Raw genomic sequence first — 26,119 nt, 5'->3', positions numbered from 1 at the left:
ACGTCTCAAAGAAGTCGATTGAAGGTTAACTATTTAGTAAGAATGTTAAATCATGATCGAGATTCTGATTGTTTAAGATGGCCATTTTTCTCTCTATATCTAATTTGAGATCAAACATAATATGATGCCTTGGTTCTATTTTTAGCATGGGCCATGTTGCATATCTGTATATTTTTACTAGCCTAAAAATAGAACTGAAATGAGACAGATATTATTCTTGCATAATACAACAAATTTATGGGGGAAAAAACATAAGTTTATGGCAATCAAACTGTTGCAAAAATGTGCATAAATTGTACTTCAAACAGCGTTGTGATGCACAGATACCTGTAAAGTTGTATAAAACAAAATCAAATAATCAAAATTGTTATCTTTAATTTATAGTTTTTTACATCACTTAAATTTCACTTTTATCCTTTTTAACTGATCATGTTGTACTATGTGCATACATTGAAGTTCAGTAAACAAATATTTTGGTAAAAGACTAGATGTGGTATAATTGCCAATCAGACAACACTCCACCAGAGACCAAAATGACATAGTAGTAGTTTTAACAATTATAAGTCTCTGTACACCCTTCAACAATGAGCAAAACCCTTTTACAATCTCCCAAAATATAAAACACTTTGTTACATTACTATTCAGGTAAAAAGTATAAAAAAAAAAGATGTGGTATGATTGCCAATGAGACAACTCTCCACAAGAGATCAAATGACACAGAAATTAACAACTATAGGTAAACATACTGCCTTCAACAATGAGCAAAGCCTTTACCACATAGTCAGCTATAAAAGGCCCTAAAATCACAATGTAAGACAATTCAAACATAAGTTTTTAATTTAAGTTTTTTTCAATATTTTTCTTTTGTATCGACTTACCCCCAAATATATTGTACCATTTTGTACCAAAATACATATGATGTTGTCTCCTCCTGTTCATGGTATTTCTTTTTGAACCCATTCAATATCCAAGTTCATTTATATCAAACCACAATTTACTTTCTGCCACATCAATATATCATTTATAACTTCGTCACAATCACAATCAGAGATCAACCTGTTATTTTTTTTTTATTTACTTCAAGCTGTTTCACCCTTAATGCTACATAATATCACCAGAAAATACCATGCACTTGTCGAATTGTTGAGGCTAAATCCAATAGTACCATGTACATTGTATCAAACAGCTGGAAAATTGTGCCGAAAATCAATATCTGTTTACAAGCTATTTTTATAAACAGTCAAGTTGATGCTGATGCTGATGCTAAGCTGATAATTAGGTTTGTTAATTTCTACAGGAATGTATATTTCAAAATATAAAGGTTAGATTCTTTTTAATTTTACTTTACTAAAAAGTTACCATGTGCTTTCAATAAGTTATGGTTCTAAAAAAAAACAGATTTAAAAACAAATTAAAAACTTCCGCAACTTTCTTTTTCTATTTGTTACAATATCATTTTATTATTGTAATTTATACTAATTATAGAACGATTTATACGGTGTCCTTCAGCATAATCTGTTATTTTAGCTTTCTAGATTTAACAACATGTAATTGTAGTTTAAATAAGAAACTGAAGATAGCCAGGGGTCAAAACCTCTTATAAATTTAAAAAGTTTATTTACTACAATATAATGTAAAGAAAATAAACATTTTTTTTTATATACATGTAAATGTAGCATATTGAATTGATATATTTAAATTATTTTGTGTCATATTTTGTGTACAATGTATAATTGATTTAATTGATTTTGAAACTGTTTAAAATCTTAAATGAATAATTTATTTTTATTGACAATGTTTTATTATTAATTTTCAATTAGGACTAGTAGATAACCATAAAAATATACTGGAGAAAGGTTAAAGTAGCGGATTCAGAAGACATCACATAATTGGAGAAATTTAGATGAATGTAACCAAAATACCAAATTAAGGAGAATGCATATTTGGCCCCGAATATTAAGTCCATAGTTTTAAAATAAACAATGTTTCAAGGTTTTAAAGATTCATCAAGTAAGAAAGTGAAATAGAACTACGAATGTGAAGTTTTACTTATAAAATATTAACATTTACAACCCAAATAGGCAAAAAGCAGAATTTTTTACAGACAAATTGTCATATTGTAGATTTCTCTTTTTTATCTTCTTTGTTAAAACTCAAATCTTAATTAATTAAGAGAAGCATGAATTGTATGTTTAAGGTTCATCATAACAAATGGACAAATATGGCTGTATTTTCAACTCATTATGAAATTTGAAATTTGAAAAATTTTGAAAAAAAATTTGAACCCCTTTAAAAATGTGGAACCCCCCAAACTTTTGGAACCCCCCTTGGAGCAATTACCCCAACACTCAAACCCAGCCTTTCCTTTGTAGCATGGAACCTTGTAGTACAATTTCAGAGAGATCAATAATCTTAAACACGATTGAGCTTTTGTCTGGAAACTTATAAATGCTTGTTTTGGGCCCTTTTTGGCCCCTAATTCCTGCATAAATTGGGCAATTACTCCAGACTCAATCCCAGCCTTCGTTTTGTGATATGGAACCTTGTGGTACAATGTAAAAGAGATCCATACACTTAAACACAAGTTATTGTCCAGAAACTACAAAAATGCAAGTTTTTTGGGCCCCTTTTTGGTCCTTAAAACCTAAACTGTTGGCACCATAACCCCCAAAATGAATCTAAACCTTCTACTTGTGGTATTAAACATTGTGGTACAATTTCAGACCAATTGAAATACTTATACACAAGTTAATAGCCTGAAAGTCGAAAAATGTTTGTTTTGGGCCCCTTTTGGGTCCTTAATTCCAAAACGGTTAGGACCATCATCCCCAAAATCAATCCCAACCTTCTTTTTGTGGCATTGAACCTTCTTATCCAATTTCATAGAGATCCATTTACTTAAACTAAAGTTATTGTCTGGACGACAAATCTGTCTTCGGACGAAACAGACAATGACAACAACACAGACACCGACATCATACCATTATACGATCCCAAAAATTTGTTTGCACCATTGAGAACCCAAAATTCTGAAAAGTTTTGCCAAATACAGCTCAGTTAAAAAATATTTAATCTAACTGGGGTAGAAAATCCTATGTATTTCCATCAATTCAAAGTTGTAAAACCAGCTATGATTTATAATTATGACCATATCAATGATACCATTCATTAGATCTCTCTTATAATAAAAGTTAAATCAATTTTTCAAATATAATAAAAGATTATCTACAGTAAAAATCTTTTAAAATTGATGAAATATCAGCTATTAAATCCAACTTATTTGTTCGATTTGTTTATAAAAAGTTTTAACGAAGGATTGAATATTAGTAACAGATGGTTTAACATAAACACATGTAATATGATGATAAAAAGGCATGTGGAGGTTATTCCTTTTTGATGAATGAATAAAATCTCTTCTTTTTTATACATTACTGGTTACCCTCCCACTTTTCCATATATCACTCATTTTCAAATATGTTCAAAGAATTTCAATACCTCTTCTCTAAAATTTTCAGATCTAAATATATTGGTTTACATTAGTATATATAAAAATAAAAATAAGGTGGGTATAAGCATTTATAGATAACAGTACAGCCGTCAATAATTAGAAAACTCCTATATATATAAAAAAAATGTGGTATGATTGTCAATGGGACAACTCTTTACAAGAGACCAAATGACCTTTGTATGCTTACAATTGTATAATATAAACTTTTAATAAATTATGAGGCCCCTTTGGAGATTAAAAAAAAAAGTTGAAAGATATAAAAGAAACATACACCCTTAATAGTTATATATAAAACAAAAAAAGGCAACACCTTGAAAAAGATAGAAAAGGGAAAAAAAGACTAACAATTGATTAATTAAGTTATACAGTAGTGGATCCAGAACTTTTTGTAAGGGGGCCCACTTACTGACTTAAGGAGGGCCCGCTCAAGTCAAGCTTCAGTGATTCCCTATTAAATCAACCAAATTTTTCCCATAAAAAAGGGGGCCGGGCCACCAAACCTCCCCCCTCCCTGGATTCACCTATAAGTTATAAGCAAGAAACCTGATTTGGAAATTTAAAATGTACACAATGTACCGTTTATATTCCTCTATATATCACTACAAAACCTTGTAAGGGCATAAAAACTACCATAATTGGTTTCCATTTATTTTACCAATTATCTCTTATCAAGATATCATCTCTATAATACATGTATTGTAGATGTCTAGTCATTCTCAATTAACTTATTTTTATATCCTTGCAACTTTATTCAAATGTCAAGAGCAAATTATTTCTTATATCCATGCAACACTTTTTTCAAATGTCAATTTTTATATTAGGCAGTCATATCATGAAATTAGTGTAAAACTGCATCAGATAGATTTTCTTTCAAAAGAATAATTGAAAATAGTTATATGATCAATTACTAGGTCATAGACAAAAACTATGAAATCAATAGAAAAAACCATAAGTAAAAGGATATTGGACATTATAACTGAAATGCCTCTCCATTTCTAGCTAGGAATACAAAATGGTTTGTTGACAATCTTTGAGATACATGTATAACAATGTTTTATACATCCCATAAACTGATTTGTTTCCTCATAGCAACTGTACATGAAGAGGTCACTTAATTTATCCCTTAAATGATTTTACAGACTAAATTTAGTTTTAGATTTATTAAAACTACACCATGCACCCAGCTCAAGCTATCTCATTCCTATGCCTAAAGAAATGTCATACATGTATCTACAACAGGGTAACCTGATACAGGGAGGGAAAAAGAAAGGGAAACTTAGGAACTTTTTCACAGTTTATTCTAATTTTTGCCATTAAATATTTTTCTACAAAAATATTTAACTTCTTACCATTAAAAATTTCTCTTCAAATACACTGTGCTTAAACGGCTGTGGGTAACTTAAGTTACCCACAGCCCAAGATGGAGCCGCCTTGCGTCGGTTAGATACTTTTCTTCTATAGAATAACAATACCACGAATGCATCAATTAAACAACTGAATTTCAAAGTTGTATTAATCGTTTAGGGAAACCCCTAAACTGGAAAGGTGATTAAATTCTACAAAATAAACGATCACAGCACGATTTTAAAAAACACTTAGGCTGTCCCTACCTTCAAAACAACTTGTCCGTAACTTTTTTCATCATACCAATAGAGATGTCCGTAACTTTCAAAGAATCGACATACGCGGATGTAATGTTTAAACTGATGATAGAGATTGCATCAAATACATATTCACAAAACGAAGTAGATGTCTAGTATGATATAATTCATTGTATCGATGGAAGACAAAATTGGGAAAAATATGAAAAAAATCACGATAAATCCGCAAAACTCGGGTCTCATTTTATATAACGTCGGGGTACCCGAATCGCCTAGTTCGGAGGGTTGTTTCCGATCATAGAAGATAAACTGTTGAAACATCATTGTTCGTTTTTATTTTTGAACAAGTAGACTACACAAGTATTTTTTACACATACATGTAGCATGTATACACTTACTGATTTTCTGCCAGCAACGACAAGGGTAGCGTGAATCCGGGATTTTGGAGGGGAACCCAAATTGCCCAGGCATGTGCACAAAATTTTTCCGTCTTTTTTTAAAAAGCCAAAAACACTTTTCTCTCATCCCCACAAAAACAAATCCTATCTGCATTGACAGTAAAATAAAAGGGGTGTCAATCTGGACACACTGGGACGTTGCGCACGGTGATATTGCGGCACCCTGGCCAAGATTTACAGTAAGTGGGAAAACTTTTAAAAAAAAAAAGGACATTTTGTATAAATGAATAAACCTAGTTTTACAGCTAGCTGCATATTTCATTTGTATGCAAGTTGCATTAAATCTCATTAAACTGAATAAAACTAAAAGACACAATAGGTAAAAGTCAGTGACATTAAAAGGAAAAGAGCAGCCAACATAGTGTAACAATTCGACATAGTATATAAAAATATAAATAACTACATAGGACAACAGGGTAATTCAATAGTCTAACAACCCCTGATAACATACAAGGAGAGAAAAAAAAAACATACTAGCAAACATATTCAAAAAATCATAACACTATAATTACATTAGATGTATGTTTCATTATAATATTTTATTCTGATAGGCTAACTGCACATCACGTGTTATTCCGTAAGTAGTTGCATTGCTCAATACAACTTTTCACTCATGATAACACGTGCTCCAACAATAAAGTGCACAGGTGAATTAAATATTAAAATATATAAAATTCGTGTTTTCATGATCATAGCTAAAAATGTAATTATAAGTATTGAATGCTTCTTTTTGTAACTTTATAGGGTTGTAAAAGCGTTGACCGTGCGTACATATTTAGAATGAAGCGCTTCCGCGCTTCATACAAAATGTACTTCGGTCAACGCTTTTACACCCCAATAAATTTACAAAAAAAAGCATTCAATTCTTAAATAACTAATTGGTGGGATGTATAAATACCGAGCCGCGTCAAAGAGTATTCATCAAAATACACATAGAAAGAAACAGAGGTGAAGGTAAACCGCAAACATATAATTAAACTCAAAACATTAAAGAGTATGGAAAAGCCTTGGTCTGACAAGCGAAAAACGTCGATAAGACGCACATCAGTAAATAAAAGTTCAAACCATAACCAGGATGGAGTACCACAAACCCCACATAAAACTGCTGTGGTGTAAGTATGATGCGTTAATAAAATCACATTTGGTGGTGAATGAGTAGTATAAACGGCCGCGAAGGTTACAAATATGATGTTAATTGTCTTCTAATTGTTGAAATTATAATTCTTAAAATTTTAAATCAAAAGTTACCCACATCTAAAAATAAAGTTACGGACAGTCTGCTTAGTTTCGATCAAAAAGTTACGGACATCTTATGCATTTTTTAAAGTTGACCTTGCGCTTTCGTGAACTCTATATTAACAAATGTATGGTAATTGTTAGTCATTTCTTTATTCAATAATCCTATACATATTTACATTCTGCATGAAAAACGTCGCAAAAGGAACATTTTGTATGAATTAAATATCAACGAGTTTAGAGTCCGCCATCTAGTTACCCACAGCCGTTTAAGCACAGTGAAATATATGTGAAATAATACTTTTAAAACCGATTAATATGAAAACTATTATTTCTGTCTAATTTTCTGCTTGGAAATTTGACAGATGTTTACAGTTTTGAAAAGCTTTGTTTCTCCAGTTCTTTTTTTATAACTTCCTGTTTAATAACACAGGACAACAATTAAACATTTTCTGTTTGAAAACAAAAGAATAAATATACCTGACTTATTTTCTACTGTAGATCTTATTTTGTGATTTTAGTATGCATAATCTCTACTACAATTTATATGCATAATCTCTACCACAATTTATCAATCTAATTAAAATTAAATCCTTTAATTGCTCCTGTTCTGATATGTCGCGCATCAAGGTGCGCGACATATCAGAACAGGAGCAATTAAAGGATTTAATTTTAATTAGATTGACAATTTATATGCATATAACACTATATTGTCATACATTTTACACTTTTTATACAAAGAAAGACAACTCTATTTCATTGTTTGGATTACATTTTGAATCAATGAAATGATGAAGATAAATTTTGGAATATAAATTATTATTATTTGCATTTAATTTTTTATACAAATCAAACTAATTAAAATACATAGACTTGGGTAGTAAATTCAGTACATTGAACAAGTGATTAAAATATGCTTTTAAAATAGCTTTCTTTATAATTACATGTATATTTTTTACCCCAGTAAAATAATATTTATAAGGATATGTTCATCAATAACACTTATTTATATCCACCAAAGTTCAAAGGATGAAAATCTGAATATCTACAAGTCACTCTGCAGCCTAAAACAATGTGGTATAGCGCTAGGCTCATACTATCAGGGACATTTAATATTTACATGTAATCAGGCCATTAATTCAGGGTTCTCCTCACAATTTTCAAATAGAATCATGGAAATTGAAATGGTATTATTTCTTAATATTTATAGTATCATGTAGTTATAAATTAATACAACTTTTTATAAAATCTAATCAAGTACAAAAATGTAGCGACATGGTAAACAAAGATAGCACAATGATAAACAAATACAGCATGGCACACCATCGTGGTATGGTGCTATAATTAGGTCCTGAGGAGAACACTGAATAAATCAAATTTGTATTGAAAGAGGGACGAAAGATACCAAAGGGACAGTCAAACTCATAAATCTAAAATAAACTGACAATGCAAAGGCTAAAAATGAAAAAGACAAACAGACAAACAATAGTACACATGACACAACATAGAAAACTAAAAAATAAACAACACAAACCCCACCAAAAACTAAGGGTGATATCAGGTGCTCCGGAAGGGTAAGCAGATCCTGCTCCACATGTTTATAAATGGAAAATAATATTCTATTTTTTTATGTAAATGTCTCAAATCTGTCCTTTTAAAAACTTTTACAAAATTGTCTTGCTAGTTCAATATACATAAATGAATGCACATAGATCAATTTATAGAAAAATGGTTATTAAGAATACCTATATGAACATATTGTACATAATTTCCAAATTGGATGAAATATATTTATTTCCACCAAAAATGACTCGGAGTCCTCAATACAATGGAACATTTACATGAACAAATGTATATATATACTTAATGTCGGAATAATAGCCAAAGATAAATCTTACAGGGTGATAGATCATATAATTATGATACTGTTTTTTGATACAGTACTCTACAAAATATAAAATATAATAAGCAAGTCTAAAAGGGTATAACATCACCAACAAAATAAAATCATGAACAAATATTAAATATTTCAGTTAAGTTGAGTTAACTAATATATATATATCCTTCATTTGTCCTTCATCAGTAGCATGTCAAATTGTTCTTATCTAGACATGTGGTAGTGACACAGTAAATTAATAGTAATCTTCAACCTCATTCAAATTATCACGAATCAATATGCTGGTAATATATGCATGTATATAATTTATGTATGAACTTTTGGTTGAACAAAAAATACAACAACTTTTCAATTGCCATTTTTCAGCAAGAATATATACAACATAATTGATCGGGCTTGAGTTTGTTTTCTAACTGAAGCTAAAATAAATAAAACATGCTAAAATTGAGCAAAATGATTTTAAAAAGGAAGTATCCAGTTGTCATTTTTCTTCTGTATAAAATTGTGTCGTGGTTACATATGAAGTATATATATAGTTTAAAGTTGATTAAAAAATGGCTTCATTATAATTATACCAACAATACATTGTATACATGTATACATGTATGTAGATACAATATTACAATTGCCACTAAAAAATTGGGTATGAGTTGGTTGAGAACGAGTTGGCGTAGGTACAAGTTGATATGTATTTGACCAAATGACATGATGTAGAAGTCTGTCATAGTCTTAGAGTGATGCACCGGTCTGCCCATATTGTGCTCTGCAGATAAGAGACATGTACAAATGTACGTCCCAAGCAAGCAGATGAGAGACAAGTATGTCCCAAGCACCAGATGAGAGACAGGTATGTCCCAAGCACATCCTAGGGGTTCGAGATTCACGTTGATAGTAAACATGCATATTTAGAGTATAAATATGGTATATTAGTATATATATGGTACAAATAAGTACAAATAAGGGATATATATAGAAAAATCTGAGATTTATGATTAAAAAAAATATATATAAAAAAAAGGGGGAGGGACTATTTGGGGCTCATACAGGATCCTGTCCTCAAGCACCTGTGCATAATACATGTAAATAAGGATCCAGCATAGATGTAATACCCATATCTATGGATCCAGTAAGTCTATGGTCAAGGTCAATAACCAAATGTGAATAATGAATTCTTATATTATCAGGCATTTCAATGAAGTGTTGAGGATTTGCAAATTTGGAGATATTTTGTTGCATGTGGATTGTAATTTTTGGTATTAATTTTGATGCAACTCTGTCAATAATTATTATTGATCAAATTGTTTATGTTTACCTTTACCGATCCTTGTTTATCCTTATATATTAGCTTGTTTATGAATCTAAAAAGAAGTTCACAACAGCATGCATTACAAATTTCATCATGCCTTTTTGACTCCTATGATCTTCATAATTTTAATACACGGGTGATTGGTCTCTGTAACAGTCACGTTTAACTTTTCAAGCATAACCTTCACCTTCTTAGAAATTCCCTGTCACTAAAAATAAGTCAAGGGAGACTACCGTTATCCTATTAATGTATAAAAGCACTGACGTACTAGCCCAAGATCCAAACATTTCATGTAGAGAGGTTTTCTTGCTTGTAAATTTTCACAAATTACAAAAGTTACTTCCCTTTTTTGTGATTTTGTAAGAGTTGTCTTTCCTTTCATTTATTCAAATATATCTATTAGACCACTTTCGAGTTCATCCGTCACCGGCAAAAACTCGTCAATTATACACGCCTTTATGACGTCATTTACCAGATAGGGGGGCTCGCCTGTATCCCTGCACTATTTACGTTCATCAAGCGTCTTAGTGATCGTCTTTGTGCAGGATAAACTAGAAATAATGGTTGCTCTGTAGGTACTTACTGACATTTCCCTAATGACAGCAGTGTTGATTGTCAATTTTGAGAATCCAATTTGCCGAATAATTCGTACAATATAGAATTATAGTTTTCCAACCACTCGCTCAACATTAAAAGGTAGTGACGACGCCCCAAAACGCACAAATGACGATGATAAAGGCGCGTATAATTGACGAGTTTTTTCCGGTGACGGATGAACTCGAAAGTGGTCTATTTGTCGAGCATGCCGACGAGAGCGGACGTGAAAATTTTTGCAGAGACAATCCATCAACATCATTGAAATTGTTTTGTCAAATTGATTTCATGGATAAATATTGTTATCCTTACATCGTATATTTTATGATTTGGATTATATTTTTTTGTTGAGAAAGGTTTCTGCAGATATTTTCAGGTTTGTTTGAGACATGTATTCAGATGGGATCCATTAGTAGTTTCCATGTGGGAAACTATCAGACCAATCTATTTGATGTCTGAGGGTTTTAGCTGTTCCCCTAATGGATCGGTAGTTTCTTTCCGAGATCCTTTATCATAGGATTTTCGGCTTTCCTCTACCAGGAATACAGCTGGGCATTTAGCGGTATCGGTTTGGATTCCAAGTATGTCCTCTCCGGTTTCCCGTTCGTGGTCTAGGCATTTGTGCGGCATCCGGGGTGACCTTATCCCTTTTGTATATAATGTTTTTTTTTATATTATGCATTTTTTTTATATTTTCGAGGATGAGCGAGTCAGGTGAGTGGGTGTGTTCGTATGCTTTATTACATTGTACTTATTGTTTTGGGGAAGGTTAACTTTCTGGTTGTAAGACCCGTCACGGCCAGGCTGGGAGACTGGATAGGCAAATGCTCACATTAAATCTGTACCGATACAGTGTGTTAAATGTCTTCCTTTTTACACCATAACCCATGGTGGTGCTCCTACTAAAGGAGGGAGATACGGAACATACATACATACAATGTAAAGGCACGTGTGTAAAGGATGTTCACATCTGAGGAACCGAACATTTCTAGAATAAAACCTTTCTTCTTAAACTGACTTTTGGGTTTATATAACTGTAAAAAAAAAATTGGTGAAGAAAAAATCATATGGTGGTGCACTTCTTTTTTTGCTACAGCCAATAGAAAATATCCTATTTTGATGATTTTCCTATTTTTCCTCAATTTTTACCCATTTCTGGACTCCGAGCTTATCAAGAAAAAAATTACAGTTTCACAGTTAAACTTTTTTTCATATTTTCACTAAAGATAAAGTTGACCAATCTTAATAAATTTAATTTAAACAATCTATAGGTAAACTAGGTTTTAATATAAGAAAGTTTTATATAAAATTGTTGCCGTTTTTCGTGTCAATTTTGTAAATTAGGCCGGATTTTTCACATTTTTAGAACAAAAAGCATATTATTTCAACTTCTTTGGTAAGAATAATTGAAGAAATACATATCTTAGAATTTAGAAAAGATGTATCTGATAAAATCATTTCTGGTACCCTTCATCCATTTTGGATAAAAAGACTGACTTGATTGGTAAAAACAGAGACATATATATTGTATTATATGTCTGTGGTAAAAAGAATAGAAAAATTATTACTCAAAAACTACTTAATGTAAATGCACATTTTTTTTACAGAGTTAAGTTTAATTATGACATTTAAAATTTATATTGATATTTTCCACTTGTAGCCCCCCCCCCCCCCCCCCCCTAAATCACATATTTTGCACGGAAATAATTCCAGTCACGCTTCAGTGATTCCGTATATAATCAACCATTTTTTTCCTGCACAATTCGAGATTCTACCCGGTATTATAAAAAGTTATCAAAGGTACCAGGATTATAATTTAATACGCCAGACGCGCGTTTCGTCTACATAAGACTCATCAGTGACGCTCAGATCAAAATAGTTATAAAGCCAAACAAGCTTATAACTGTTGTTGCAAGTTATACGAAGATTTATACCCCTTTGCCCTTTACATTATGAAACTTTTAATGAGATCTCGACTCTGGATGGGGTTTTAGAAAAGAGGATAACATGCATAAATAAATGACAAAAAAATAGAGAATTGAAAAAAAAACCAACGAAATAAAGAATATTGAATACATGGACAATTTGAAACGAAGGATCTCCTATCCATACCCTCATGTATTTACCAATTTAACATACAAAAAACTACAAAATAAAATTTTATATTTAATACCTTCTAAGTCATTTTTTTCTAGCTTCAGCTTCTTGGTAACGTCTTGAGAATCTTGCAGGGTACTAATGTTCAGCAGGATACCATTCTGTACTGAAGCAGGTCTCGATTTGTCGTCGGCAGAGATGTCCCAGTTGGAACGACGAAATCCTTTATTTACTGGCATCTATGAATTGTAAATGTAATTTCATTTTAAAATTATTACATAACATGTATCCATTCCCAATTTTATGTTTCATAAGAATTCTTACTTTTTATTGGCTCTGACGGGACTGGGTCATAACCCTTGGCTAGCAATGATGACAACAATCGAGAAACATTTCAAAATTAGGTTTATTTCCCAATTGCAATAAAATGTAACATTCAGGACGGTATATGCATCCCGTGACAACGCCACAGCATATCACAGGCTTCTTCTTGTAATTGCTATAGGGATGTAAACGCGTTGACGTGTGGACATTTTAGTACGATGCGTCGAACTATACGCGCTTCATACAAAATGTGCTTCGATGAACGTTTTTTACGATTACCACTATATCGTTTGTTGACTTAATAGATTGCCAGCTTTTCTGTCGAAGGTCACAGGTTCACTTCGATCATTCCGGAGTCCCCCACAAATTAAAACTAACCGCCACGAAAAAGTCAAAATGTCGAAAGTGGCGTTAAACAGTGAAAATCAGTAAAATCGGTTGATGCCGCTACTGTTGATTTACTTTTGCATTTTAGAACATAATTATGCTTAGTTTGTGATGGTCCACAGAATTTTGTTTGCTTGGTGTCTAATGCTGTTGGTCTCGCACGAATATCAGATGCAGGTTATTCTAGAAACTCATTTTGCGACCCCTCGGTAATTGGTATCATACTTTCATAAATTTCAACTTTAAAAGTATGATTTCGCATAGGTATATATGTTTGTATAGCGAATGTATATCAAAACCATATCAGGGGAGAGGTGTGTGCGCACGTAAAACTGGTTTAAACCCACCACGTGTGTGCCTTTACCAAGTCAGAAAATCTAAAACATGTATAATTTTTAGTTGTTTGTTTTTGTATGTTTCTGCATTTTCGGGATTCGGGAGTTGATGGATGTTGCATGTGTGCGGCAATTCTGTTTTATGTTTTATGTATTAAAAAGCTGTTATATAACACAATCATACATATATAACGTAACATAACGACTTACCTTTATAGAGTATTGTAAACATAAGCTGATGAAGAATGCGAATTATGGATTTGTACATATATTATTTGTGTGACTGCATTAAAAAGGGCTTAATTCATTTGTTCATTAACATAGATAGTACATTTGAAGACCTGATGTGAAAATATTTATCAATTTCTACATGAATCTGAATACGTCTCTTAAAGTTGACGATAAACTGTCTACAGAAAAGACACCATGAAAATATATCCAGGGATAGTTGCACGGAAATTATCCCGACACTGCACACACCTTATCTGTACGTATGTACATATGCGACGAAATATTCGTACGTTGGTCAGAAAAACCTCCATTGTAGACGCTTTCTTATTTCTATTGGGACACTTTTGAAAAAGATTGGGGAGGGGTAGTAAAGATCATGCACATTGAAAATAACTTAATATCTTTTTAAATGTTTAAAAATCAGTTTAGAAAAAGAGAATTATGATAAATGTGCATAATAAAAGTGTATGATACTAGTTGCAAGGCGTGTTTCTTCGATAACCTCAACATGGACTAGACCTCAAACAACAAAATGTATATACTATAAGTGATAATCGATAAATCATTAATGAAATTATGAATAATGCGAAAATAATTAAAAATGAAAAGTTAGTTTAAACATATTTATTTAAAGTGGATTGGATAACTTATATTAATGCCTTTCCACTTTGCGGGTGCGAGTGCTGCCTCGTAGCGGCATTAGCCTACTCTTTTTCGAAATCTACAAGGGTGTCTTTAATATGTTTAACGTGCAAGAGATATGGCTCTCTCTTAACACGGGTCAGCCATTTATCGTCCCCTTCCGACGGACTATCATCGTTTCCTCTATGAAAAGTTAATGACTATTGTAAAAAAAATGCTAGTAAATTAATTAATTTATTATAATAAAAAAGTAACTATACCTTTGACTTTATTTAGAAAATAGATTCCACAGTTTTGTTTGTTTTGAAAAATAATCAAATGTTTCGATTTCAATTACATTAATCACTGTCGATTTCTATGTACGACTTGATAAGTCTCATGTTAGGTTGACAGTTACAATGTGGTATCAGCATGGAAATTGATACTGCTTTTAAATGTAGATATGCATGTAGAACTTATTCTGTTTGTTTGAATTATTCGTAAATAACATGAAAGTGTAAAATAAGTTAAAAGTTCAATGTTGTCAAATATTCACCTGGATTAGAATACTATTTAAAAGATGTCGATACACAAAACATTATTCAAAAAGCTGATTTTCTAGAGAGAGACATTATTTCTTTTCTTTTCTTATCATATAAAATTGCATAAAGGATGTACGTAGGTAAAATTAAAAAAAAACAAACAAGAATACAACATTTATACTTAAAGTCATAAGAGCATTAGTTAAAGGCCGGAACAACATAAACTTAAAATATTGATAGGTTATGGAGCTCCTTCTCGAGATTTTTAAAAATGGCGGGAAAAGGCTGACTCGGACTTTACCTTATATTTGCATTGGTGTTATTTGGGTCTCAAATAAAATGAAAATAGATATAGAATATTGCTTAAATTTTGGCCAATGATCTATTTATGAGCTTTTGAAGTCTAATAAAAACCTAGGAGTCCAAACTACATAAAGGTCTGTTTATATACAACTTTATGCCAGATATCAGTCACAAGCCAACGTCTAAAGGTAATTTTTTGACCAGGACAGAGTTGCACAAGAATCAGACAAAAGGGTAGAATGGGAAGGAACCATGATGAAGAGATATGGGGCGCATGTCAATAAAACAGTTACCTTTGCATACTAAAATATTTATATAATATCAAAACAATCTTCAACAATGGACAACATGGACAAGTGTCTAAACATTATGTTCAGGTTTAAATCATCTCATGGAAAGACGATCTTTAATAAATTCCACAAGAGTACATAAGCTGTAAAGGGGCGAACATTTAATTTTCTAGAAGGGACACACGTGCATAGCAACAGATGTCCGGTACGGTGTACATTGTGTATCCAATTCATATAATTCATAATACAGAAAATACCAAGGATTTGTATAGTTAGAACTAACTACACAAATCCTTGAAAATACCTTGCCTTGAATCGTTTCTTTAATCATGTTAATGACTTAGTATTTTTTTTGTCATTTATTCTGCCCTTTTATGCCCATTATTCTCTCTGGTCTATACACCCCACACATGGCACATAAAATTATCCCTACCTTTTTGCTTCAGTGAAAGTTGAACATTTAACTAAAAATTAAGAAGTAATCAAGAAAACTCACAGCTAAATTCCCCATTGCCTTTTCAAACAGCTGTGCATTTAGAAGCACACTAAATGTGTGAACTTTCGGTTCACATATGCATTTTTGCAAGACACACAAAAAACTGCAATGTCATTAAACATATTTTTTCTGAATTTAGTTCAAACGTTGTTTCTTCAGGAATAACAATGACAGATTGTTCAGATGCATTTTATTTTGTATTTAATTCTGTACTGGCCGAGAACCAGTTACAGTCAGAAATATGCAGTTTTCCTCAAATATTGTTTTTAAAACATATTTGATAGCGTGTATTTCTATGTTGTAATGTTACACTTTACTGTGTGAGGCCAGGGTGAAGGTTGGTGTACCTTATGTAAAACGTTTAAACCCGCTACATTTGCTTACACCTGTCCTAAGTCGGGAACCTGTTGATGTAGTTCATAAGTTTTTCTCGTGTCTCTTTTTTTATATAGATAAAACTGTGGTTTTGAATTGATTTACACTAGTCATTTTGTGGCCCTTTATAGCTTGCTTTTCGGCGTGAGCCAAGGCTCCGTGTTGAAGATTACTTTTTACACATTGTTACTAGGATGGAGAGTTGCCTAATCTGCACTTATGCCATATCATCTTGTTTCTATTAACAACTTAAATTAATATGTATGAAGATTATTGCGGGAAATTTTATGGTAACGATGACCAGTTTCAGTCATTTTAGCTATATTTTTTTACATTGCCATATAAACGAGAGGTTTAATGAGCAATAAAACCACGTTCAACCTACCATTTGTTTCTTAAAATGTCCTGTACCATGTCAGAAATAATGCAGTTATCAAATAGTTCGTTTCTATGTATATTGGCGTTTGGTTTTATTTTTGTAATTCAGTATTTCTGTTGTTCCTTTTGTTTCCTCTCATAATTGATGTGTTTCCCTCTGTTTTAGTTTGCAAACCAGATTTTTCTCTCTCAATCGATTAATGACTTTTGAAGTCTTTAGTTGACAGTCAACAGTTAATGACAAAAATTACATTTAATCTGGATACGAATTAAAAGGTATGTCAATATTGAACCTGATACATCACCATTCTGATCATTTATGTTGAAAAGATGGAGTCCTTTCTGTGCAATAGATGAACATTACATTGTGACTTACCCGTTATTGAAGAGACGTATAAAAGACTTCAATTTTGAAATATGAATATTTGTAAATTATTTTTAAAGAAAGTGTATACTATAAAGGAAGGTTATCCGCCGAAGAGTCTTGGGTATGCAATTTTAATCCTAGTATCTTTATTTGTTAAAATTCAATTCTCTTCAACGGCGTGCGTTATCATTATTTTATTTGGTATTTTAAACTTTTTTATTCGTGCGTCACCAATGTGTTTTTTGAAGACGAATCATCTGGCGTATACAATTTTAATCCTGGTATCATTGATGAATTTACTATGAATATCTGAATGATGTATTTGGTAGAATGGTATTACTTTTGATTTTCAAATTCAAAAGGGGGGATATCAAAAGATTCCTCATCATAACCTGCAGTTAGCAGTTTTTAGCAGAAAGCTGTACACAATGTCGGCTGAGGTTTTGAATATAAATCTTAACTTTCAGATACGAAATTGATAACAGGTAAATGTGATATCTACAGATCTGTGAATATAAGTGATGCCTATTTTCATATTTGTCCGCGTGAAATGAAAGCAAGTGACGATATCCGTAAGATTTTACAAAATTAGAATCATCACGAAAGTCTGCTCGACACTTGATCTTGAAAGATGCGACAGATAATAATAAAAAAAGATGACAACATGGCAAAAATTGAAAAAGATCAAAAGATTAGAAAAAAAAACACATCTTAAGATAATGTAGCGTGTCCAAATATATGCATTTAAAGAAAAAAATATACAACATTCATGTTTTATTGATATAAATAACAAATGCAGAAGGAAATCCAGTTCTTCATGAGATTATTATGTCTTCGTTGCAGCCCCGGATGTACGAGTTACAGACCTAACACACCTTTCAGCCAACTTTTAAGCTTGTACACATCTGCATAAACCCCTGGTTTATCAGCTCTAGCACAGCCCTCTCCCCAGCTAGTAACGCCTGAAAATGTACAATAATAATCAAATATTTATGGTCATTAGAACATGAAATTTTTTTAGTCTCCTGATAGATCCGTGTTTTACTTGCTCGGATACTAATAAATAATAACTATATTTTTGTAACTATTTTCTATTCTCAAAACTACATCTATATATTTACGCTACAAATCTACAACTCTCAGTTTATGGCTACACGTGCTGATCTTATCTATCAAGTCATGAATATGCATTAGCTATGTAGGCGTGTCAAGATCGTATCATACGCGATAATGACCAGCCAGTACACACTGCAGTTCTGCACTGTTATGATTTCATTAACCAGTATTAAAAAGATAAACATAACCCTCCCCCAAATACGAGGTAGTTCGTGTTACTTAATCTTTAGTTTTCTCTGTAGTTTATTGTAGATTAATATTTCTTTGTGTCGTTTTTCTGTTCTGCTCTTCTTCGACTTACAACTTCTAATTACCTCATTAGTATCATTTCCTTAGTTTTCATCCGATTTAATATTTGTTTCCTAAGTATACCCCCTCCCAATTTTTCTTAAGTATCCCTCCCAAACCCGGATAAAGTTCAAAGCACAAATTATAACAGAATATCATTGTTTTGTCATACCAGGATACAAATATATACATTTAATTTTAGTTTCTTGTGTATAATTCGGAGTTTAGTATGACATACATTATCACTGTGCAGTATACATATTTTTAAGGGGCCAGCTGAAGGACGCCTCCGGGTGCGGGAGTTTTTCGCTACATTGAATACCCATTGGTGGCCTTCATCTGTTGTCTGCTCTATGGTCGGGTTGTTGTCGCTTTGATACATTTCCCATTTCCTTTCTCAATTTTATTTTATACAGTTTAATCTTAAGCGGAGAAATGATAAACAACAAGTAAGGTTTCCTAAATTTACTCACCAACAAGGATTGGATTCCAGTCATCGTCAAAGCATGCAAATGGTCCTCCGGAATCACCCTGTTTAACAGATAAAACCAATGTTACAATTTTAAAGTACAATACTCTTGGGAGAATATGAATTTCGTAAAAAATAACCAAGAACGTTTCAACCATTGTTATCAATAGAATATTTGATTTGCTGAATTAATAGAATATTTACTTATATCCCCATTTTATTTTTGAAAATAGTTTTTAGTTTGCTATATGTTATATTTTCCCCATTGTATTTTTGGAAATCGTTTTAGTTGACCATAATGTTATTTTTTCCCCATTTTTTTTTTAATTATTTTTTTAAAGTAAAATTTTATCTGTTTTTCAGCTTTTTGCAAAGAAATAGCAATCTGGTATAATTTCGTCTTCATATGACTCATCAGTGGAGCTCTAACAAAAATTTACAAGTTTTGCCATTTTCCCTCTATAAACATGAATTAAGATCAAGAAATTTGAAATATGCCAAATATGGACCTTATTTATCTTTTGAAATAGTAAGAGAGCATTATGTTTTACATCAACCAGACTTGGTACATATCTAAATTTTTATGTTCTAAAATATAACAATCTAGGGTTTGGGCCAATATTTTACGGTTCTCTTAACATCGAAATCTTATATTTCGAAATCTGTTCATAGGTGCAAAAATTGTAGTTTCAACATATTTGCTAGTAAGTTTGTAAATGAGTTACAAATGATTAAGACATATTATAATTGACCTCTTGCAAGATAAATATGAACTTATTGTTTAGCCTGTGAAGAAATTAACGATAAGACCAAATAAAAAAGTTTGTGTGTTTACTGTACCCCTACCTATCCTTTTTTTTTTATCCTCTACTCTAAAGTTTTTGGCAATTTTTGATTAAGCACTGTTAAAGTCACAATGTTACTCCCATAGACTCAATGTAAGAAAAATAATAAGAATAAAAAAAAATCATACCCACCATATTTGTTTTCGGCATGTGACACGGTAAACACACATACTTTTTTGTTTGGCCTAAGAAATTGGTTTTACCTGACAGGAATCAACACCTCCCTCTTCTTTACCCCCACAAATCATTACATTCCTGTTAAATCCATCATTGTACTTTCCATAACACATAGCGTTAGAGAATAGATCAACCCAAGCCTCTTGCAATATTTCAGGCGCTTCTTCTCCTGCAAAACCATAGCTTTTAATTATTGTCTGAACATACATTAAGAAAATTATCAGAATTGATCATATTGCATTATCTATTCTCGTCCGAAAAATAACAAGTTTCGTAATGTATGTTTTTACAAACGATAAATATATATAAGCAAAAATAAAATCTGAATTCATGTTACCAGTTTATAGAATCTACCAGTCTATAAAAACAACATGACACGACTGTCGGGTTATGTTCTTCTCGTATATTTTATGATATCATGGCATAATACTAAACCCCTAACGGGAGGAATTGTGCCTGATATCCATATGATGAAAACATAATCTTTCACGCAGTTTAATTAAGGTCTGGAGCTGGCATGTCAGTTACTGCTAGTAGTGCTTTGTTAATTTATGTCATTTTGTTTAGTTTCTTTTGTAACCTATTCTGACATCGGACTCGGACTTCTCTAAAACTGAGTTTTACTGTGCGTATTGTTGCATGTTTGTTTTTTCTACATTGGCTAGGGGTATAGGGGGAGGGTCATGATCTAAAAAAAACATGTTTAACCCCGCCGAATTTTGCGCCTTTCCCAAGTCAGGAGCCTCTGGCCTTTGTTAGTTTTGTATAATTTTTAATTTTAGTTTCTTTTGTATATATTAAGTCCATTTTCACTGAACTAGTATACATATTTGTTATGGGGCCAGCTGAGGGAGTTCTCCGGGTACGGGAGTTTCTCGCTACATTGAAAACCAATTGGTGGCATTAAGTTTTTGTCTGCATGCTCTATGGTCGGGTTGTTGTCTCTTTGACACATTCCCCATTTCCATTTTCAATTTTAGTATGAAACTTATACTAATATACACATTTTCAGTGCTTTGTACGTAACAAGTTGGTTATCACTGTGTAACATAGCTTAACATAGAATCCTTTTTAATATACATACAATCCAGTAGACTTTGCTCATTGTTAAAGGCTATACGGTGACATATAGCTATTAATTTCTGTGTCATTTGGTCTCTAATATGGATAGTTGTCTCATTGGTTATCATACCACATCTTCTTTTTTTTTATAATCACATTGATGTATGTTAATACAATAACTTATTTATATGTATGCATTGAATTTGTCTTATAATTCATTCAATATAAGAATTGTTTGATCTGGCAACACATACACACACACACAAGCATTATTTCTGGTTTTTAGATTAATCAGCGTTTCAAACCATATGTCGTATCTTGTTCCTAACAGTTTTGACTAACAAATATACTTGTTCAAGATACATATGAAACATTGCATTAAATGCTAAAAAAAATTAAACTTATACCTTCTTTCAGAGCGCCCCATCCTGAAATTAAGCATTCCTGACCATTAAAGACACTAGAATCTTCTTTCGGAAGTTGAATCGGTCCGACTTGTTCTGTTTCTGATATTTCACCTTGAACAAACAATACCGCTATATCATTGTCAAAGGTGTCCGCATTGTATTGGGGATGATTTTTTATCTCGCTGACTTGATAAGTTTTCTCAGATGCAGACTGCTCTGCTAAAGAATGTCTTCCAACTACAACCTGAATACTTGAGGCCTGAGTTCTGTAAAATAAAATGCACGATAAATAATTTGTCTGACGTAAATGTAATATGAATCGACTCTTGAAATTTTTAAATTCAGCGTAGTAGACTAATGCAAAGGAACTATTCGTAAATATAGCTATAGTTTACTTCAATGCGATTTCAAAAATCTAGAAGAGGAACTATTTTAGAGGACAATCAAAAAGACATTTTGTTAATAAATGGAGAATGTGTCAATCTGGAACACAGATGATGCCTCAGCTCGCATATCGTGACGTTATAAAGGGTCGCCACCCAAATTCGAATTTGTTCCGAGTTTTGTTGTAATAAGCATTGTAAAAAAGTTTCAAAACAATTTGTTGTGGTAAGTTTGAAATTGGAACGTTGTAAAGGGACGTTCTACACTGACACCACCAAAGATAACGCCCCGAATGCATGCGTAAAACGTTACAAAGGTACGCCATCACAATTCTCTGATCTGTTATTGTGGTAATTGTCTTTATAGGTTTCATAACATTTGGTTGAGGCAAACTAAAGGTAGAAAATGGAAACCAATTTCGGGACGTTTGGACGTAGGTACGTTCGCACGTTCGTCCGTCTGCCCGGACGAACATGTTGTATACGGACAGGGATAACACGCAATGAAGCAAGTAATGAGAAAGGCAAGGAAACCGTTTATAGGACATTTAAGGAATTACTACATACTATTTTTCCTGTCTATGTAGAAATAACATAGAAAAACCAACAATGTGTCCTCAGTACACGGATGCCCCATCCGCACTATCATTTTCTATGTTCAGTGGACCGTTAAAATCGGATAAAACCTCTAATTTGGCATTAAAATTAGAAAGATCATGTCATAGGGAACATGTGTACTAAGTTACAAGTTGATTGGACTTCAACTTCATCACAAACTATCTCGACCAAAAACTTTAACCTGACCTCGACTAAAAACTTTAACCTGAAGCGGGACAGACGGACGAACGGACAGGCGAAGAGACGCACAGACCAGAAAACATAATGCCCATAAATGGGGCATAAAAATGTTGTGCACACTGAATAACGCTCGTAGCAGGTTATTCAACATTGTGCACCACATTTTTTATGTTATTTCGAATAGACAGAAACAAATATTACAATCATCTTTTATAATTTTATTCTATATTCCATATCCAAGGAATAACTCATGAAAAAACGTTGATAAGGTAACGGTCACATCACAAAATTATGTCTAGACTATGAGCTGATAAAACATTCTCAAAGCCAATCAGAAAACATGTTACATTCAAAATCAAATTATTCGTTGATATTCAGCAGTAAAAGACGACACGACTTACCCATCACTGACACAATGCGCTGCAGTAACTACGGCTAAACCATTTTTTCCTTTAACCAACGAGCCACCACAAAAGTGGTTGAAATCACTACTTTTGATAGAAACCTAAAATAAAAGAAGAACATTTTGATTATTCATTTTAGTGTATAAATAATAATTTCTGATTTATTTTTACACATAAATATAGACGATAACTAGATGTGATATGATTGCCAATGAGTCAACTATCCACCAAGGTTCAAATTATTAAGTGAATGTAAGCAATTATAGACAACCGTACGGCCTTCAAAAACTAGTACAACCCATAACGTATCAATAGTTGGCTATAAAATGCCCCGACATGAAAAATATGCCAATTGAGAAAACTAACGGTCTATGACAAATCAATTTACGAAAACAAGTATGACAGACGTGAACCAAGGATAACCACGGAACTACAGACTTCTGGCTTAGGACAGGGACAAAAGCATTTTATTTTTAATGTCACTTTAAACCAATTAGTAAATTTCATTGAACACCCCTAGCCACTAAAAAGAATTGTATTTGAATAATATTGTTACAGCCTATCTGATACCTCCAAAAAATTTAAGCATAGAATTCATGGGATTAAGAAAGTAAAACAACATGGGCATGTTAAGTGTGAGTTCACTCCCAATTTCCAGCAGCTTAAAATACGAGAATGTGTGAACGTCAAGTTATCTGCTATCCAAAATTCATTCCCTTGTCTGTAGTACTGATTTGTCTATTATTCCAAAGCATTGAGTCGAGCGCAGAGAAATGTCAGACTTGTATCAGCAAAATAAGTTATTGTAACTAGTTTGCTTGTTTTATTTGCGAAAACTCAGATTACAACTTCAATAATATTTACATATTTTATGAAAACCCTGTTCGTTTTAGATGAACAACATTATGTGATTACCTGCCATGGAACAGAATTTTCATATGCATCGTAACCACCGACGATACTCATGGGTCCATATCGTGGCCTTAGTCGATTCTGTAGGAACCTTGATTTAAGCCGGTATCCTGAAATTATCCAAATACAGATAACTAGTGCTCGAATAATGAAAACATCATTCTACAAATGGTAAGACAATGCATTCAAACCATCTTTAATATATATATAAAAAAAAGTTTAATGAAATGTGGGGCAGATGTCAAGTGTGAAAAAGAACGAAGCCGTAAATTATATATTTTTTTAAACTGGACGTTTTTGCAAATTAAAACTACAGGAAAATGTTCTATTTGTCTTATTAAAACCTTCAGAAATGTTCTGATATTCATTTACAATCTACCCGTACACTAATTCTCCCCCTTCTTTATTTTAGATTTTCCGTATCATGCAGTGATCTTAACCAGGAGACCCCTCGTTAGTACTTCGCCAATCGCACAGCACAAATGCAATCGGGATAAAAGCGAGTATATGTATTGTCTTAATTTAGTTTATAAACATGTAAAAATGTAATTTGAAGAAACTGGTTTCTTATGATTTTAAGACTATAAGGATTCCAATAAATAAAAAAATAAATAATGTTCTATAGCAATGTCATACTAGTTGAAAGTATTGAAACCATTTTTTTTTAATAACTTACCGACTGTTAGTCCCAGTAACATACAAATAGCAAGTAGCTTGATCATCATTCTCTAATATGGTAAAGACAACAGAAGAATAAACCTCTTTATATACCCATTAACTGTACTGGTTAAGAGATAGTTTTTCAACTGTAACGATTCGTGTCTTGACAATAAAATAGTCAAAATAACCCGAAGCCGATTTCAGTTTGATTAAATTGAAACTTGACGATTATAAAATATTCTCGGTCATTAACTTCAACCTCAGTCATATGGTCGTTTGCCATTTGAATTCTTGTACATACGTTTTAGCATGTCTTTGCTTATTTTTGAACTTCATCTTATTTGTCTCAAGGACAAAAAACACAGAAAGTTCAAGGACATAATTATAATAAAAAGTTCAATATTCTGTCATTTGCTGAAAATAGGGAGAACATTAATTTCCCGAGGGTATTTATATTATAAGTACTTTAAATATGTTTTCAAACAATTTCCAAACCATAAGTTAAGAATTGTAGAAAAAAGAATGTTGCCCGGATGCAAAATGTAATGAAGCCTATTTTAATCGAATCTTAAAATCTGAAAAAACAGTCTTAACCATATATAGATACAAGAAGATGTGGTATGAGTGCCAATGAGACAACTATTCGTCCAAGTCACAATTTATAAAAGTAAACCATTGTAGGTCAAGGTACGGTCTTTAATACGGAGCATATGCTCACACCGAGCAGCAAGCTATAAAGGGCCCTAAAATTACTACATTGTAGTATAAAACCATTCAAACGGGAAAATCACTTATGAACCACATAAACAAACGGCAACCACTGAACATCAGATTATTCACTGAGGACAGATGTAAACAATTGCAGCGGATTAGACGTTTTAATGGTACCAAACCTTCTCCCTTTTCTAAAACAGTAGTAGTAACGTTTTTTTTTGTATATATGTTTTAATTCCAATCATTTCAAATTGCATGTGTTCTTAACCTTGCCAAGAAATCCTCGCTAAAAATTCCGGTCGACCCCCTACGGCGGTCATTAGTAGCTAAAGATTTTATTTCATTCAAGAAATTAATGTATGACCTTCATGTACGTGTCGCTTAGAACACGGCCATATACCAAATGGTCAAAATTAATCATCCATGTAATTTGCTCTATCGGGTGTTTGCAGAATTTCAACGGAGGCAATTTCTTGGCATGCTGATTAATTGGAACATCTGCATGCCAAAACTGACCAAAGTCTTAAGTTCCGAAGAG

General features: G+C 32.4%; 2 protein-coding genes and 1 long non-coding RNA gene across 6 annotated transcripts in view; 1 reads left to right on the top strand and 2 right to left on the bottom strand.

The window, feature by feature from the left end:
- Nucleotides 1–12,951, bottom strand: part of LOC139513583 (prestin-like) — a 52,805-nt gene extending 39,854 nt beyond the window's left edge. Inside the window, exon 1 of one of the 3 annotated variants that reach the window (XM_071302218.1) lies at nucleotides 12,774–12,951. In XM_071302218.1, coding sequence (XP_071158319.1) covers nucleotides 12,774–12,936 — 163 coding nt within the window. In that variant the 5' untranslated portion in view covers nucleotides 12,937–12,951. Of the gene's footprint in view, nucleotides 1–878; nucleotides 1,184–10,012; nucleotides 10,304–12,773 lie in introns of those variants that run through there. The other 2 variants (XM_071302253.1, XM_071302226.1) reach the window with 2 other exon arrangements.
- On the top strand, nucleotides 1,149–12,990 carry LOC139513623 (uncharacterized). 2 transcript variants are annotated; one of them, XR_011662486.1, is made up of 2 exons: nucleotides 1,149–1,279; nucleotides 12,796–12,990. It is a non-coding gene; the product is annotated as an uncharacterized lncRNA (long non-coding RNA). The 2 variants fall into 2 exon arrangements; XR_011662487.1 differs by having other exon boundaries at nucleotides 1,243–1,321.
- Nucleotides 12,991–18,107: 5,117 nt separating this feature from the next.
- On the bottom strand, nucleotides 18,108–24,966 carry LOC139519648 (trypsin-like). The gene is made up of 7 exons (XM_071311854.1): nucleotides 24,884–24,966; nucleotides 24,211–24,317; nucleotides 23,293–23,396; nucleotides 21,711–21,976; nucleotides 20,268–20,410; nucleotides 19,224–19,281; nucleotides 18,108–18,308 (listed from the first exon to the last, which is right to left on the bottom strand). The coding sequence occupies exons 1-7, from the start codon at nucleotides 24,930–24,932 to the stop codon at nucleotides 18,205–18,207; spliced, it is 831 nt and encodes a 276-aa protein (XP_071167955.1). The 5' UTR covers nucleotides 24,933–24,966; the 3' UTR covers nucleotides 18,108–18,204.
- Nucleotides 24,967–26,119: the final 1,153 nt, after the last annotated feature.

The sequence above is a fragment of the Mytilus edulis genome, chromosome 1, assembly GCF_963676685.1.
Source record: "Mytilus edulis chromosome 1, xbMytEdul2.2, whole genome shotgun sequence".
Classification (NCBI taxonomy): domain Eukaryota; kingdom Metazoa; phylum Mollusca; class Bivalvia; order Mytilida; family Mytilidae; genus Mytilus; species Mytilus edulis.
The sequence above is the reverse complement of the archived record's forward strand: the minus strand, read 5'-3'. Positions and strand labels throughout refer to the sequence as shown.

Coding starts and splice junctions, on each gene's coding strand:
- LOC139519648 (XM_071311854.1), bottom strand. CDS start 24,932: ATGATGATCAAGCTACTTGCTATTTGTATGTTACTGGGACTAACAGTC. Junction 23,397..24,210: donor AAAATTCTGTTCCATGGCAG/GTAATCACATAA, acceptor CTTTTATTTTAG/GTTTCTATCAAAAGTAGTGA. Junction 19,282..20,267: donor GAGGTGTTGATTCCTGTCAG/GTAAAACCAATT, acceptor TCTGTTAAACAG/GGTGATTCCGGAGGACCATT.